Source organism: Pseudorasbora parva, chromosome 4, assembly GCF_024679245.1.
Source record: "Pseudorasbora parva isolate DD20220531a chromosome 4, ASM2467924v1, whole genome shotgun sequence".
Lineage (NCBI taxonomy): Eukaryota > Metazoa > Chordata > Actinopteri > Cypriniformes > Gobionidae > Pseudorasbora > Pseudorasbora parva.
This window is the reverse complement of record NC_090175.1, coordinates 56,255,187-56,271,383: the sequence shown is the minus strand read 5'-3', so window position 1 is coordinate 56,271,383 and position 16,197 is coordinate 56,255,187. Positions and strand designations below refer to the sequence as shown.

The 16,197-nt window shown below is 41.4% G+C and overlaps 2 protein-coding genes across 2 annotated transcripts in view; one reads left to right on the top strand and one right to left on the bottom strand.

The window, feature by feature from the left end:
- LOC137073613 (protein SON) overlaps positions 1 to 3,270 on the top strand; it is a 30,770-nt gene extending 27,500 nt beyond the window's left edge. The window contains exon 13 of the mRNA XM_067442285.1: positions 2,685 to 3,270. Coding sequence (XP_067298386.1) covers positions 2,685 to 2,843 — 159 coding nt within the window. The 3' untranslated portion in view covers positions 2,844 to 3,270. The remainder of the gene's footprint in view (positions 1 to 2,684) is intronic.
- A 2,778-nt stretch (positions 3,271 to 6,048) lies between these two features.
- On the bottom strand, positions 6,049 to 15,839 carry LOC137073609 (uncharacterized). The gene is made up of 7 exons (XM_067442281.1): positions 15,690 to 15,839; positions 12,509 to 12,569; positions 12,093 to 12,416; positions 10,038 to 10,385; positions 7,357 to 7,596; positions 7,238 to 7,273; positions 6,049 to 6,225 (listed from the first exon to the last, which is right to left on the bottom strand). Exons 2-7 carry the CDS (start codon positions 12,552 to 12,554, stop codon positions 6,098 to 6,100), a joined length of 1,122 nt encoding a protein of 373 aa, XP_067298382.1. The 5' UTR covers positions 12,555 to 12,569; positions 15,690 to 15,839; the 3' UTR covers positions 6,049 to 6,097.
- Between the last annotated feature and the right edge of the window lie 358 nt (positions 15,840 to 16,197).

The window sequence follows — 16,197 nt, the reverse complement described above, 5'->3', positions numbered from 1 at the left end:
CCCCTATATATTCATTATATTAGCCCATATATATTCATTATATTAGCCCCTATATATTCATTATATTAGCCCATATAGATTCATTATATTAGCCCCTATATATTCATTATATTAGCCCCTATATATTCATTATATTAGCCCCTATATATTCATTATATTAGCCCCTATATATTCATTATATTAGCCCATATAGATTCATTATATTAGCCCATATATATTCATTATATTAGCCCCTATATATTCATTATATTAGCCCCTATATATTCATTATATTAGCCCATATAGATTCATTATATTAGCCCCTATATATTCATTATATTAGCCCCTATATATTCATTATATTATCGAGATTATACAGTATTGTTCAAAATAATAGCAGTACAATATGACTAACCAGAATAATCAAGGTTTTTCGTATATTTTTTTATTGCTACGTGGCAAACAAGTTACCAGTAGGTTCAGTAGATTCTCAGAAAACAAATGAGACCCAGCATTCATGATATGCACGCTCTTAAGGCTGTGCAATTGGGCAATTAGTTGAATTAGTTGAAAGGGGTGTGTTCAAAAAAATAGCAGTGTGGCATTCAATCACTGAGGTCATCAATTTTGTGAAGAAACAGGTGTGAATCAGGTGGCCCCTATTTAAGGATGAAGCCAACACTTGTTGAACATGCATTTGAAAGCTGAGGAAAATGGGTCGTTCAAGACATTGTTCAGAAGAACAGCGTACTTTGATTAAAAAGTTGATTAGAGAGGGGAAAACCTATAAAGAGGTGCAAAAAATGATAGGCTGTTCAGCTAAAATGATCTCCAATGCCTTAAAATGGAGAGCAAAACCAGAGAGACGTGGAAGAAAACGGAAGACAACCATCAAAATGGATAGAAGAATAACCAGAATGGCAAAGGCTCAGCCAATGATCACCTCCAGGATGATCAAAGACAGTCTGGAGTTACCTGTAAGTACTGTGACAGTTAGAAGACGTCTGTGTGAAGCTAATCTATTTTCAAGAATCCCCCGCAAAGTCCCTCTGTTAAAAAAAAGGCATGTGCAGAAGAGGTTACAATTTGCCAAAGAACACATCAACTGGCCTAAAGAGAAATGGAGGAACATTTTGTGGACTGATGAGAGTAAAATTGTTCTTTTTGGGTCCAAGGGCCACAGGCAGTTTGTGAGACGACCCCCAAACTCTGAATTCAAGCCACAGTACACAGTGAAGACAGTGAAGCATGGAGGTGCAAGCATCATGATATGGGCATGTTTCTCCTACTATGGTGTTGGGCCTATTTATCGCATACCAGGGATCATGGATCAGTTTGCATATGTTAAAATACTTGAAGAGGTCATGTTGCCCTATGCTGAAGAGGACATGCCCTTGAAACGGTTATTTCAACAAGACAATGACCCAAAACACACTAGTAAACGGGCAAAGTCTTGGTTCCAAACCAACAAAATTAATGTTATGGAGTGGCCAGCCCAATCTCCAGACCTTAATCCAATTGAGAACTTGTGGGGTGATATCAAAAATGCTGTTTCTGAAGCAAAACCAAGAAATGTGAATGAATTGTGGAATGTTGTTAAAGAATCATGGAGTGGAATAACAGCTGAGAGGTGCCACAAGTTGGTTGACTCCATGCCACACAGATGTCAAGCAGTTTTAAAGAACTGTGGTCATACAACTAAATATTAGTTTAGTGATTCACAGGATTGCTAAATCCCAGAAAAAAATAATGTTTGTACAAAATAGTTTTGAGTTTGTACAGTCAAAGGTAGACACTGCTATTTTTTTGAACACACCCCTTTCAACTAATTGCCCAATTGCACAGCCTTAAGAGCGTGCATATCATGAATGCTGGGTCTTGTTTGTTTTCTGACAATCTACTGAACCTACTGGTAACTTGTTTGCCACGTAGCAATAAAAAATATACTAAAAACCTTGATTATTCTGGTTAGTCACATTGTACTGCTATTATTTTGAACAATACTGTATATATTCATTATATTAGCCCCTATATATTCATTATATTAGCCCCTATATATTCATTATATTAGCCCATATATATTCATTATATTAGCCCCTTACTTGTTTATTGGTGTTTTCAGATCTTTCAGAGAGAGCTCGCGTGCATGTGGTTGCCAGATTGGACATGTTTAGGTAAAAACCGGAGTGTATACGGGTTTCTTTTCACAGAAAAGCTCTGTTTGGGGGATTTAATTACTAAAATCTGGAAACCGCACAAGCGATCTGAAAACACCAAATAAACAAGTAGTCTGCATTTGATCAATCTCCATTTGAGCTGTTCTGCTTAAAGTGTCCTTCAGTCGGTCTGTGTTCTGTCAGGACTCACGAGCCACTTCACTGAACTGCTGTCAGCTGCTGAAATAAGCCAATCAGGAGCAGAGCTCAACATTAATATTCATGACTATTCCAAATAAGGCAAAAACAGAGCATTTTTTTGCTCTTAAAAAAGCCACATACCCTCTGTAGATATTAGAGAACTATTTAACATATTGTTTCAAATCATTCTAGGGCACCTTAAAAAAAATGTTGTCTATAGCATTGAAATTGTTAAATTTTGTCAATTGTTTCACCCCTGATTAGTTTATATCACTGCGTTCATCACTAAGCCATGGTTTGGTGTAGTTGTGTGTGAGTCGTCAGATGTGTTTCTGTGTCCATTGTCAGGTGGTGGTGAATGGCTGTGATTACCAGCCTCAGACTGCCAGTCCCAATAAGAAACACGCCAAGGCAATGGCCGCCACGGTCGCACTGCAGGCCATGGGAGAAGTGGCGGGAGATGGCGTTCACACCGGACCTGTGTTCACAGCAGCCACCAACACGTGAAGCCAGAGCCCAAAACCGCTTCCATTTCATCTCCATTAGGCATTGCCCATGTTATGCTTTTTTGGCTGCTTTTCTTCAGCCTCAATCCCCCTGTGAACGCCTTTGCACGCCAATGAAACGAGAAGCATGTTCACGGGTCATGAGTCTGTAGTTCACTAGGTTTGTTGGACTGTGAGGTTTTGTATTAATGTGTTTGATGCATTCGACTGAACGGCTCCATTGTTTTAGACCGTTATTGTTTCTAAGTCTGCTCTAATGCATGCTTTAAAACTATTTTATCTTCATAGACAAAGTTTTTGTCTTTGCTTTCCAATTTTTTTACCAGCCCATTTCTGCATCATCATCATCTTCTGTTGGAAGGCTTGTGTTCTGTTGCTGGCAGAGAACGTGTTTTTGTGATGAAACCAATAAACGGAAAATCATGTCACTGGAATATGATGCTCTTTATTGTGTCCGGAGAGCTTCACATTTACTAAATTGCACTCTTGCAGTATAATCGAAGTTGACCTTTGCTTCAAGAACGTCAAGTATCTTTGTACAAACTGCATAAAACTCAACAAAAATAAAACTGCAATCAATCAATCCAAAAAAGAAAAACTGCATGTGCATGATTTAACATTTCTGCAATAGATCTCATCTGGACCTTACGGAAGAGGATTAGGGCCAAGCAAAAAAAAAAAAAAGCATCTCGAGATTAAAGTCATTACAATGCGAGAATAAACTCGTTAAATTTCGAGAAAAAAAGTCGAGATACAATCTCATTATCGAGAATAAAGTCGTTATATTTCGAGAAAAAATGTCGAAATAAAATCTTGAGAATAACGCATTCGATCAGTGTTCATTGCATAGCATACTGATAGAGGACATTGATATAATTTTGTCATAATTAGCTAAAGTTGATAGTATTTCTTTGTTATTGAAAGAAAGTCTGAAATATAGCTTGACTAAGTGATCCAACTCTGCCATGTCCTCTATCAGTATGCAATGAACACTGATCGAATGCGTTATTCTCAAGAATTTTTTTTCAACTTTTTTTCTCGAAACACAACAACTTTATTCTCAATATTTAATGAGTTTATTCTCAAGATTTTATTTCGACTTTTTTTCTCGAAATTTACCGAGTTTAATCTCGCATTGTAATGACTTTAATCTCGAGATGCTTTTTTTTTTTGTTTTTTTTGCTTGGCCCTAATCCTCTTCCGTAGGACCTGTATATAAACGTCAGAATGCTTTCAACAAATTTACTGTCCAATGTATTCAGTGACAAAGGTTGAAATATGCATTTAACATAACACAGATGAATCAGTCACATTGATCTGAATATGAAAAGTGTTAAAAAAAACGCTTCACATTAGTAGATCTACAGTCTTTGATTATACTTATGCCATATTTTGCTTCATGCTTTGAAGGACATGGTAAAAATCACATTTCAAAAACTAGAAATATTTGAAGAACATACAACAGAAATAACAGCACCATTTAAAGATAAATAAATGATTAGCACCATACTCTGACTCACCCATCAAATACCTTTTATCAAAGATTTTCATACTATTAAAATATATACACTCCTAAACCTTGAGGAAAGCCTTCCCAGAAGAGCTGAAGCTGTTAGAGCTGCAAAGGGTGGGCCGACTCCATATTAAACCCTACGGATTAACAATGGGATGGCATTAAAGTATGTGTGTAAAGGCAGACGTTACCAAATTTTTGGCTATTTAGTCCATATCATATGGTTTACCTATTTTTATATTTAAATATTGTATAATAACTTAGTATAGGGTCCAATTCTCATTATTAACTAGTTGCTTATAAGCATGGATATGAGTTGGAAATGTGCTGTTTATTAGTACTTATAAAGCACAATGCTAAATTTAGATAAATTAATCTAAATTTAGGTGAAAAATTAGGTAAAAGTCATAGTTAATAGTAAGAATTGACCATTATGACTATATACACTCACCTAAAGGATTATTAGGAACACTTGTTCAATTTCTCATTAATGCAGTTATCTAATCAGCCAATCAGTTGCTTCAGTGCCTTTAGGGGTGTGGTCCTGGTCAAGACAATCTCTTGAACTCCAAACTGAATGTCAGAATGGGAAAGAAAGGTGATTTAAGCAATTTTGAGCCTGGCCTGGTTGTTGGTGAAAGCAACTTTGACTGAAATAACCACTCGTTACAACCGAGGTATGCAGCAAAGCATTTGTGAAGCCACAACACACACAACCTTGAGGCGGATGGGCTACAACAGCAGAAGACCCCACCGGGTACCACTCATCTCCACTACAAATAGGAAAAAGAGGCGACAATTTGCATAATCTCACCAAAATCAGACAGTTGAAGACTGGAAAAATGTTGCCTGGTCTGATGAGTCTCGATTTCTGTTGAGACATTCAGATGGTAGAGTCAGAATTTGGCATAACCAGAATGAGAACATGGATCCATCATGCCTTGTTCCCACTGTGCAGGCTGGTGGTGGTGGTGTAATGGTGTGGGGGATGTTTTCTTGGCACACTTTAGGCCCCTTAGTGCCAATTGGGCATCGTTTAAATGCCACGGCCTACCTGAGCATTGTTTCTGACCATGTCCATCCCTTTATGACCACCATGTCCCCATCCTCTGATGGCTACTTCCAGCAGGATAATGCACCATGTCACAAAGCTCGAATCATTTCAAATTGTTTTCTTGAACATGACAATGAGTTGACTGTACTAAAATGGCCGCCACAGTCACCAGATCTCAACCCAATAGAGCATCTTTGGGATGTGGTGGAACGGGAGCTTCGTGCCCTGGATGTGCATCCCACAAATCTCCATCAACTGCAAGATGCTCTCCTATCAATATGGGCCAACATTTCTAAAGAATGCTTTCAGCACCTCTTGTTGAATCAATGCCACGTAGAATTAAGGCAGTTCTGAAGGCGAAAGGGTCAAACACAGTATTAGTGTGTGTTCCTAATAATCCTTTAGGTGAGTGTGTATATATGTGTGTGTGTGTGTATATATATATATATATATATATATATATATATATATATATATATATATATATATATATATATATATATATATATATATGACAAATACTACAGGATTTTTAGGATATTAGGATAAATTTGCTAAGTATTAAATAGTATTGAGTACTGTAAGTAAACAGTTATCAGCTATATAAAAATACATTATATTTTGTTGAACTTTTCACAGCTCACAAAATGGAAATGTCTGGAACTTCAATCCCTTCATTATTTCTCTCTCAGATTCTTCCAAACAGCAGCAATAATCCAAGAGCGGCTGCAGTAATGAGCAGAACTCCACCGACGAGCCCGATGCGGATCCAGGGAGTCTTCTCCTCCGAGAGGATCTCCAGAGGATCTCGCTGACCTGAGAGGAAACGGCTCACATTAAACACGCATCACACAGAGATGAGCTGAAACTGGGCGACACGTCGATCTTAACCTAAAGACTTTATAATGTTCTACATTAGATGTGTGTCAGACTCCGCTGGCGTTTACTTTTAGAGGGTTTGTGGCCTTTAATCTTTGAAATAAACAAGCTTGATATTCTGTGAACACATACCGTCACTTTCAGAACTAAAACCGGCCTCTTCAGTACAAAAAAAGCATTTACTGAACATTAATAGCTTGTTTAGGATTGCCCAAAGCATCACACTGCCTCCGCCGGCTCGCCTTCTTCACACAGTGCATCCTGGGGCCATGTGTTCCTCAGGTAAGCCACACACACACACACCCGGCCATCCACGTGATGTAGAAGAACACGTGATTCCTCAGACCAGGCCACCTTCTTCCATTGCTCCGTGGTCCAGTTCTGATGCTCACGTGCCACTGTTGGTGCTTTCGGCGGGGTCAGGGGTCAGCATGGGCATCCTGACTGGTCAGCGGCTATGCCGCCCCATACACAACAAACTGAGCTGCTCTGTGTATTCTGACAGCTTTCTATCAGAACCAGCATTAACTTCTGGAGCAGTTTGAGCTCCAGTAGCTCGTCTGTTTGATCGGACCACACGGGCCAGCCTTCGCTCCCCACGTGCATCAATGAGCCTTGGCCGCCCATGACCCTGTGGCCGGTTCTCCACTGGTCCTTCCTTGGAGCACTTTTGATAGATACTGACCACTGCAGACCGGGAACAGCCCACAAGAGCTGCAGTTTTGGAGATGCTCTGACCCAGACGTCTAGCCGTCACAATTTGGCCCTTGTCAAACCTCAGATCCTTATGCTTGCCCATTTTTTCAATGATATGTATTTTATAAAACTTAAATATATTAAATAAAATGAATAAATGAAAATAAAAAATTTTGTGGCGATACTAAAAATAGTCATTTCATTTTCAATTTAATTTATATGAATTATAATCTTTGAATGCTTTTGATCTTACCAGAAATGGTGCCCGCCTCAGGGACGTCCGACATATCTGTGATCAGTAGGAATAGTGTTGAGAAACAGAATTAATAAAGAACATTTATTGATGATAACAGTAAGATTGTGAGGATGTACCTTCAGCTCTCTCAGTGTATGTCTGCACTGGCGCTGTTTGAGAGCTGGCAGCATGTGTGTGTGCTGGCACGGTGCTGTTCATTTCTGTTTGAGCACTCGCAGTGTGTGTGTATGCTGATGCCGTGCGGCCCGCTTCAGTTTGAGTGCTCACAACAGCCGTCCAAGTTGGCACGCTAGAGCTTGTGTGAGAGGTCACGCTGGCACTGGAGACCATGAGGTCTGTCGTCCCTGAAGACATAGCTGAGGAGAGAGAGAGAGAGAGAGAGAGAGAGAGAGAGAGAGAGAGAGAGAGAGAGAGAGAGAGAGAGAGAGAGAGAGAGAGAGAGAGAGAGAGAGAGAGAGAGAGAGAGAGAGAGAGAGAGAGAGAGAGAGAGAGAGAGAGAGAGAGAGGGAGAGGGTGGGGGGGAGGTCACATGATAACAGACTTAATGGACTGGTGAATCTCACAAAGTCAAAAGAAAAAACGCGAACAATAGGAAGTCTACTTATAGGTCCGTTCATATTTTTTTTTTTTTTATGAAAAAATTTATCTTTTGGATGCCCTGATAAAAAGATTTTGACCGATACCGATAATTCTTCATATTTGAAAGGCGATAACCGATATATTGGCCGAAAAATCCAAAATCTAAATCCAAATTTCTATATTCAAGATTTTGTTCAATTTTTATATCATTTTGAGATCCTTTTTTATAGGGATGCACCGATATGAAAATGTTGGCCGATAACCGACAATTATTTATATTTGAAAGCGATAATCAATATATTGCCTGATAAATCTAAATCTCAATTCGTATATAATTTTTATATAATTTTGAGATTCTTATTATAGGGGTGCAGTAATATGACAATTTTGGCTGATACGATAACCAAAAATTCTTTATATTTGAAAGCCGATAACCGATATATTGGCCAATAAATCTAAATCCAAATTTCTATATAATTTTTGAGAGTCTAATTACAAAAACAAGTCTCCCCATGCAAATCCATATCCCAAACACACAATCATAATGGTCTTATTATAATTTTATCTAGACCAAATGACAGACTTCAGCTGCACATCTCACTGAATGGTATTTTCCTTTTTTTGAAGTGATATTAATCATATTTTAAGCGATTCAAACTCATCATGGTGAACAATGCACGTCTGAAGTGTCTCAGCTAAAGGACATGACATACATTATTTATCGGCTTTAATATACATCAGCCAAATGTTATTATTGGACCGATAATGATAACATTAAAAATTTACATTTATCAGCCAGTACTGAAATGGTGGCCCATATATCACGCATCCCAAATTTACCTCCAAATTATTAACACAATGCAAAAAATGTAATTCTCATTACTGTAATGGAGTTATCAATTTATAACACTTGATATTTGAACCCAAACAGACACATTGCTCCACCCCCAAAATGCAAATAGAGGATCTCTTTATAGCTGAATCAAAGCAAATGAATGCTCTGTGCAAAAGAATAAGAACAACACAAACGAATGACAAGGAAGAAAAAAATAAATTAACATACAGTAGGGTGAATATAAGGGTATATAGAACGCATGAGTTAACTGTTAACTAGTGATTGGCACACTTTCTCCTCTCCATCATTAAGTGGACACACCCCCTATTGGTTCACTCATTCCACTCCATCATTAAGTGGTCACGCCCCCTACTGCTGATTGGTTCACTCTCTCCACTCCATCATTAAGTGGACACGCCCCCTACTGCTGATTGGTTCACTCTCTCCACTCCATCATTAAGTGGACACGCCCCCTACTGCTGATTGGTTCACTCTCTCCACTCCATCATTAAGTGGACACGCCCCCTACTGCTGATTGGCTAACTCCCTCCCCATCATGAGTGGACACACCCCCTACTGCTGATTGGCTAACTCCCTCCCCATCATGAGTGGACACGCCCCCTACTGCTGATTGGCTAACTCTCTCCTCCCCATCATGAGTGGACACGCCCCCTACAGCTGATATAGGTCACTCTCTCCTCCCCATCATGAGTGGACACGCCCCCTACTGCTGATTGGCACACTCTCTCCCCATCATGAGTGGACACGCCCCTTACTGCTGATTGGCACACTCTCCCCATCATGAGTGGGCACACTCTCCCCATCATGAGTGGGCACACTCTCCCCATCATGAGTGGGCACACTCTCCCCATCATGAGTGGGCACACTCTCCCCATCATGAGTGGGCACACTCTCCCCATCATGAGTGGGCACACTCTCCCCATCATGAGTGGGCACACTCTCCCCATCATGAGTGGGCACACTCTCCCCATCATGAGCGGGCACACTTTCCCCATCATGAGTGGGCACACTCTCCCCATCATGAGTGGGCACACCCCCTACTGCTGATTGGCACACTCTCTCCCCATCATGAGTGGACACGCCCCCTACTGCTGATTGGCACACTCTCTCCCCATCATGAGTGGACACGCCCCCTACTGCTGATTGGCACACTCTCTCCCCATCATGAGTGGACACGCCCCCTACTGCAGATTGGCACACTCTCTCCCCATCATGAGTGGACACGCCCCCTACAGCTGATTGGCTCACTCTCTCCCCATCATGAGTGGACACACCCCCTACAGCTGATTGGCTCACTCTTTCTCCTCCCCATCATGAGTGGACACACACTCATACACAGTTCTCAGCTGAACATGTACGTACCCCAAACAGTGAGTGTGTGCGTCTCTGGGAATCCGATCCGTGGCGCCCCGTAATCGGTGCTCTTGTAGCGGCACTGATAAACGCCCTGGTCGAAAAGACTCACCGACTTAATGGTCAGTGAGAAGATACCGCGAGAGATATTTTGTTTGGGGGGTAAGGCCATGAGGCTGTAATCCATACTGACGTCCATCTTTCCGGAGCTGAACCGTAGGATCTCTTTGTCATCTTTCAGCCATTGGAAGTTGATGTCTTCCCATGGCTTATTTTTAGGGATATTACCAAAGCACTCCAAAGTGACATCCTCACCCTCAATCGCTTCAACATGATCAGGGAACAACTCTGGTACAGCTAAAACACAGAAGAGATTTACACGGCACTTTTTCATGAACTTGTGTTGATGATCATCATATGGCATTTATGAAGTGGTTCTTTGTGCCCTAGGGGGTTTTCTAGTGGACTAATCTACAGTCCCTGACAAAAGTCTTGTCGCTTGTGTACAAATTGACCTAAAATGCCGCTGAAATACATTTCTAATCAAGATTTTTTTACTAGTATTATATATTCTAATATTCACAGCTTGGTAAAGCCCATTGAGTCAATTTTTGCAAAGACATAAGTGTTGTCACCTTGTCATATGAGCTTCACCTGTGACTAATAATGGATCAATTAGGTCTCAAGTGTGTATAAAAAGAACCCCAGTACACTAGACCTTCACATCAACTGCAACTAGACCTCTGCAAACATGCCTAAGATTCACCCTGAGACTAAAGTTTTGATTATCAAGAGGCTGAAGACCAGATCCACTGCTGATGTGGCAGACACCTTCAATGTGTCTCAGCGTCAAGTACAGAGGATAAAAAAAAGATTTAAAAAGACTGGAGACGTTTTTGACAAGCCCAGGTCAGGCAGACCCCGCAAGACAACTGCTCAAGATGACCATTTGTTGGCTCGAAAATCCAAGGCCAGCCCATTTTCCACTGCAGCAGAGCTCCACAAGACCTGGTCACCTGAAGTCCCTGTGTCAACCAGAACAGTTTGTCGGATTCTGTCTCGAAATGGCCTCCATGGTCGAATCAGTGCCCAGAAGCCAGCACTAAACAAAAGACAATTGAAAAACCGTGTGGCATTTGCCAAGGCCCACAGCCTGCTAAAAGGATGGACGCAGGTAAAGTGGCAGAAGGTGGATTTTTCAGATGAATCTTCTGTTGAATCACACCACAGTCGCCGCAAATATTGCAGGAGACCTACTGGTGCCCGAATGGATCCGAGATTCACCCAGAAAACAGTGAAGTTTGGTGGCGGAAAATTCATGGTCTGGGGTTACATCCAGTATGGGGGTGTGCGAGAGATCTGCAGGGTGGAAGGCAACATCAATAGTCTAAGATACCAAGAAATCTTAGCTACCTCTTACATTCCCAACCATAAAAGAGGCCAAATTCTGCAGCAGGACGGTGCTCCATCGCATACTTCCATCTCCACATCAGTTCCTCAAGGCGAAGAAGATCAAGATGCTCCAGGATTGGCCAGCCCAGTCACCAGACATGAACATCATTGAGCATATGTAGGATAGGATGAAAGAGGACGCATGGAAGACGAAACCAAAGACTATTGATGAACTCTGGGAGGCATGCAAGACTGCTTCCTTAGCTATTCCTGATGACTTCATCAATAAATTGTATGAATCCTTGCCAAACCGCATGGATGCAGTCCTTCAAGCTCATGGAAGTCATACAAGATATTACATTTGGATCTCACAGCACCACTACTTAATTTGCTGACATATTTTTGTATTTGCAGTAAATTTGTTCAATTTCTGTATAGGCGACAAAACTTTTGTCTTGCCAAAATTTGACCTTTCTGTCTTGATTAAATGATAAATATTTTTTCTGTGAAAATTATTTATTTCAGTGCATTAAACATCATTTGGGAGGGTTTTAGCTTTTCATATGAGCTATTTCTAACACCAATGAATTAATTAAAAGTCAGGTTAATATCAGGTATTTCTAGAAAATAGATAAGCGACAAGACTTTTGTCAGGGACTGTAGGTTACTTACCCAACACATTCAGTAATACAGAGCAAATGGGTTTAGTTCCCTCCCAGAGACATTCGTATATCTCTCCATCGTTCAGCATCACATCTGACAGAAGGAGGGAAAAGTCCTGCGTTTCGGCAGGATTGGTGAGGAAGCGGACCCGTCCTTCAAACGCCCTGCTGACCGTGATGACGTCTCTATTCAGAGAGAGGACGTCTTTGCCCATCGCCTCCCAGTAAACTTGCAGCTCTTCCACTGGGAATCCGGAGCCATTGCAAGGCAAGATTATGTTCTGCCCGAGGAACGCCTGGACCTCCGATGTCTGCAGGTAGACACCTAGACAGACTGGAGGAAGACATGCAATGTGATGAGTATTTACCTGACCTTTTAATTTTAATTAAATATCAGATGCTAAACAGAGGAAATTCATCACTTACCACTGAGGGCTACAATAAAAATCAATGTGGTGCCAAGAATATTCATGTCCTCTCTGAAAACCTGGTTTATAATAATAAAAATAACAATCTATTATCTCCCCCAAATTTGTATTCCATTATGCAATATATACATTTTATTGACATCTATCATAAAATACCACAAATTATGACCACGGACCAGTGAAGTGACTAACACTCATGATCATCACGGCTCCTGTTAGTGGGTGGGATATATTAGGCAGCAAGTGAACATTTTGTCCTCAAAGTTGATGTGTTTGAAGCAGGAGAAATGGGCAAGCGTAAGGATTTGAGCGAGTATGACAAGGGCCAGATTGTGACGGCTAGACGACTGGGTCAGAGCATCTCCAAAACTGCAGCTCTTGTGGGCTGTTCCCGGTCTGCAGTGGTCAGTATCTATCAAAAGTGCTCCAAGGAAGGACCAGTGGAGAACCGGCCACAGGGTCATGGGCGGCCAAGGCTCAGTGATGCACGTGGGGAGCGAAGGCTGGTGTAACCCCTACTGTTCGGACCGGGACGCGAACCCGGGTCCGCCGGCATGGGAGTCGGACGCTCTAACAAGGAGGCTAAAGGCTGCAACCTCTAGCGTCGGTCGCTAGAGCGTCTCTTGCGGTCAGAGGAGTGAGGTTTACTTGCACAGCAACTACTACCAGCTGGCCTCCGTTACACTCACCCCCCTAAACCTCACTCCCATCCGGGTCACGGCACCAATGTAACCCCCTACTGCTCAGACCGGGACTCGAACCCGGGTCCGCCGGCATGAGAGTCGGACGCTCTAACAAGGAGGCTAAAGGCTGCAACCTCTAGCGTCGGTCGCTAGAGCGTCTCTTGAGGTCAGAGGAGTGAGGTTTACTTGCACAGCAACTACTATCAGCTGGCCTCCGTTACACTGGCCCGTGGGGTCCGATCAAACAGACGAGCTACTGGAGCTCAAACTGCTTAATGCTGGTTCTGATAGAAAGCTGTCAGAATACACAGAGCAGCTCAGTTTGTTGCGTATGGGGCGGCATAGCTGCTGACCAGTCAGGGTGACCTCTGACCCTTGACCCCGCCGAAAGCACATGAAACACCACAACAGTGGCACGTGAGCATCAGAACTGGACCACAGAGCAATGGAAGAAGGTGGCCTGGTCTGAGGAATCACGTGTTCTTCTACATCACGTGGATGGCCGGGTGTGTGTGTGTGTGTGTGTGTGTGTGTGTGTGGCGTACCTGGGGAACACATGGCCCCAGGATGCACTATGGGAAGAAGGCGAGCCGGCGGAGGCAGTGTGATGCTTTGGGCAATGTTCTGCTGGGAAACCTTGGGTCCTCCATCCATGTGGATGTTACTTTGACACGCTCCACCTACCTAAGCATTGCTGAGACCATGTTCAGCTTTTCATGGAAACGGTATTCTGGTGGCGGTGGCTCTTCCAGCAGGATAATGCTCCTGACACAAAGCACAAATGCTTCAGGAATGGTTTGAGGAGCACAACAACCAGTTTGAGGCGTTGACTCGGCCTCCAGATTCCCCAGTAAGATCTTAATCCAATCGAGCGTCTGTGGGATGAGCTGAACAAACAAGTCCGATCCATGGAGGCCCCACCTCGCAACTTACAGGACTTAAAGGATCTGCTGCTAACATCTTAGTGCCAGATACCACAGCACACCTTCACGGGTCTAGTGGAGTCCATGCCTTGACGGGTCAGCAAAAGGGGGACCAACACAATATTAGGGAGGTGGTCATAATGTTATGCCTGATTGGTGTATAAAAGGGGCATAACATTATGACAAAATTAACAATCTGACAAAATTATTTGTCAAAAAGGCAAACTACAGCTATGCACAAAAATTGCATAGAAAAATCCAAAAGCTGACAGGAAAAAGCACAGTTATTAATATTTAATTGGTTCTCTCTTGATTTTGCACATTTATTTGTATGACAGCCTGACCAAAAATAATGTTGGCACAATTTCATTGCATTATCACAAATATCATTATTTCATGTCATGCATTTAAAACCCAATACTATTATACTTCCAAACAAAATTAAAATCCTAGGTATTTTTGGGGCACGTGGAGCAGCAGAACGATCCTCCCATGATCCTCTACTCCAGCCGCTGCCTCCGTCACGCCCACAAAAGCTGCTAAAGCTTTATTTAATAGTGCTGACGTGCGTCACATGATCCTGAAACTCAATCCACATCAGACACTGCAGTCCAATCACCTGACAGAGGGGGTCACAGGCTTTCTACATTCATATAGATATATATATAATAATTCTGTTTTAAATCACAAAATGATGACACTTATATTCTTATATTTTAATTGATAGACACAATCCGGCAGTATATCAGTTCATCACTAAAGCACATCGGGATCATTACTGCATCAAAAAATAACAGGACACTCAGTATTAGTTTAATATTTTGATTTAACTTTTATATTTCCATTAGTCATGTCAATTTTTGAGCATTTCTTTGTATTGTTTTTATTAGTATTTACATTGTAAAATATTTGTATTTAGTTTGAGTGTGTTTTTATTTCCGTTTTAGTCGTTTTAGTGCTTCAACTCAAGTTTTAAAGGTTAAAAATAACACAAAGACAATAGTTGGAAACACTATTTTAACGTTCAGCTATTAAATATTAACTAATTGCTTATTAGCATGCATATTACTAGGATATTGTCTATTAGCACTTATAAAGCACATATTAATGCCTTATTCTGGATCCCTTAATCCGACCCAATATCTAAAAGCTACAAAAACTACCTTACTAACTATTAATAAGCAGTAAATTAGGAGTTTATTGAGGCAAAAGTTATTAAAAGTTAATAGTGAATGTGTTCCCCATACTCAAGTGTTACCCAATAGTTATGTAACTTAAGCCTCGTCTCTTGATTTAACTTATATTTCCTTTATATATGTAAAGAGTATTGGCCAATTTTATATTAAGACGTCATGTTTTAATGACAAGGGACGAAAACTGAGGGATAAAACAGATTAAGACATTAAAACACAAGGCATATTGCACTATTTACACATTACATATCATACACACACACATTTTCTAGCAATGACAACGGCATTGATCAGTGAAACGCTTCTCAAATATTATTCTTCATGAGATTTCCGGCTGAAACATCACTGACCTGACATGAATGGGAAATGAGAGTACTTACGGTTGTCCAGTTATTCAGTGATTGTGACGGATCATCAGAGCTCTGGTTGGTCTCGTCTTCAGCTCAGTCACATGCTGAACACAGAGAACATGAATCCAGCAGATCTTATACGTCCTGCACAGATGCTGCTTTACGTTTAGGGCTCGAGGTGACACGGGTGTTAAAATATGACCTGACACATCATCACATCTACATTACACTGCAGTTATGGCATTACCTGAACAATATTGCATTGCATTTGCACGTCTTCAACAGGTCAGAGAAGAAGTAAAGACTGGTTTCTGAGTATTGTGAATGCACGCGCCGTGGATGTGAAACACTAGATCTTCTGAATGAGGGAAATTCTTGGCTCGACTGCAAGCATTTACACTCTTCAACACTTCTGGCACAAACTCCAGCTCTGTTTTTAGACCTCGCATTCGCTGACTGATCCGACTCACATGAAGAACAATGAGACACACACACCAGATCTCTTACAACCAAACTCCTTAAACTGTGTGTGTATGTA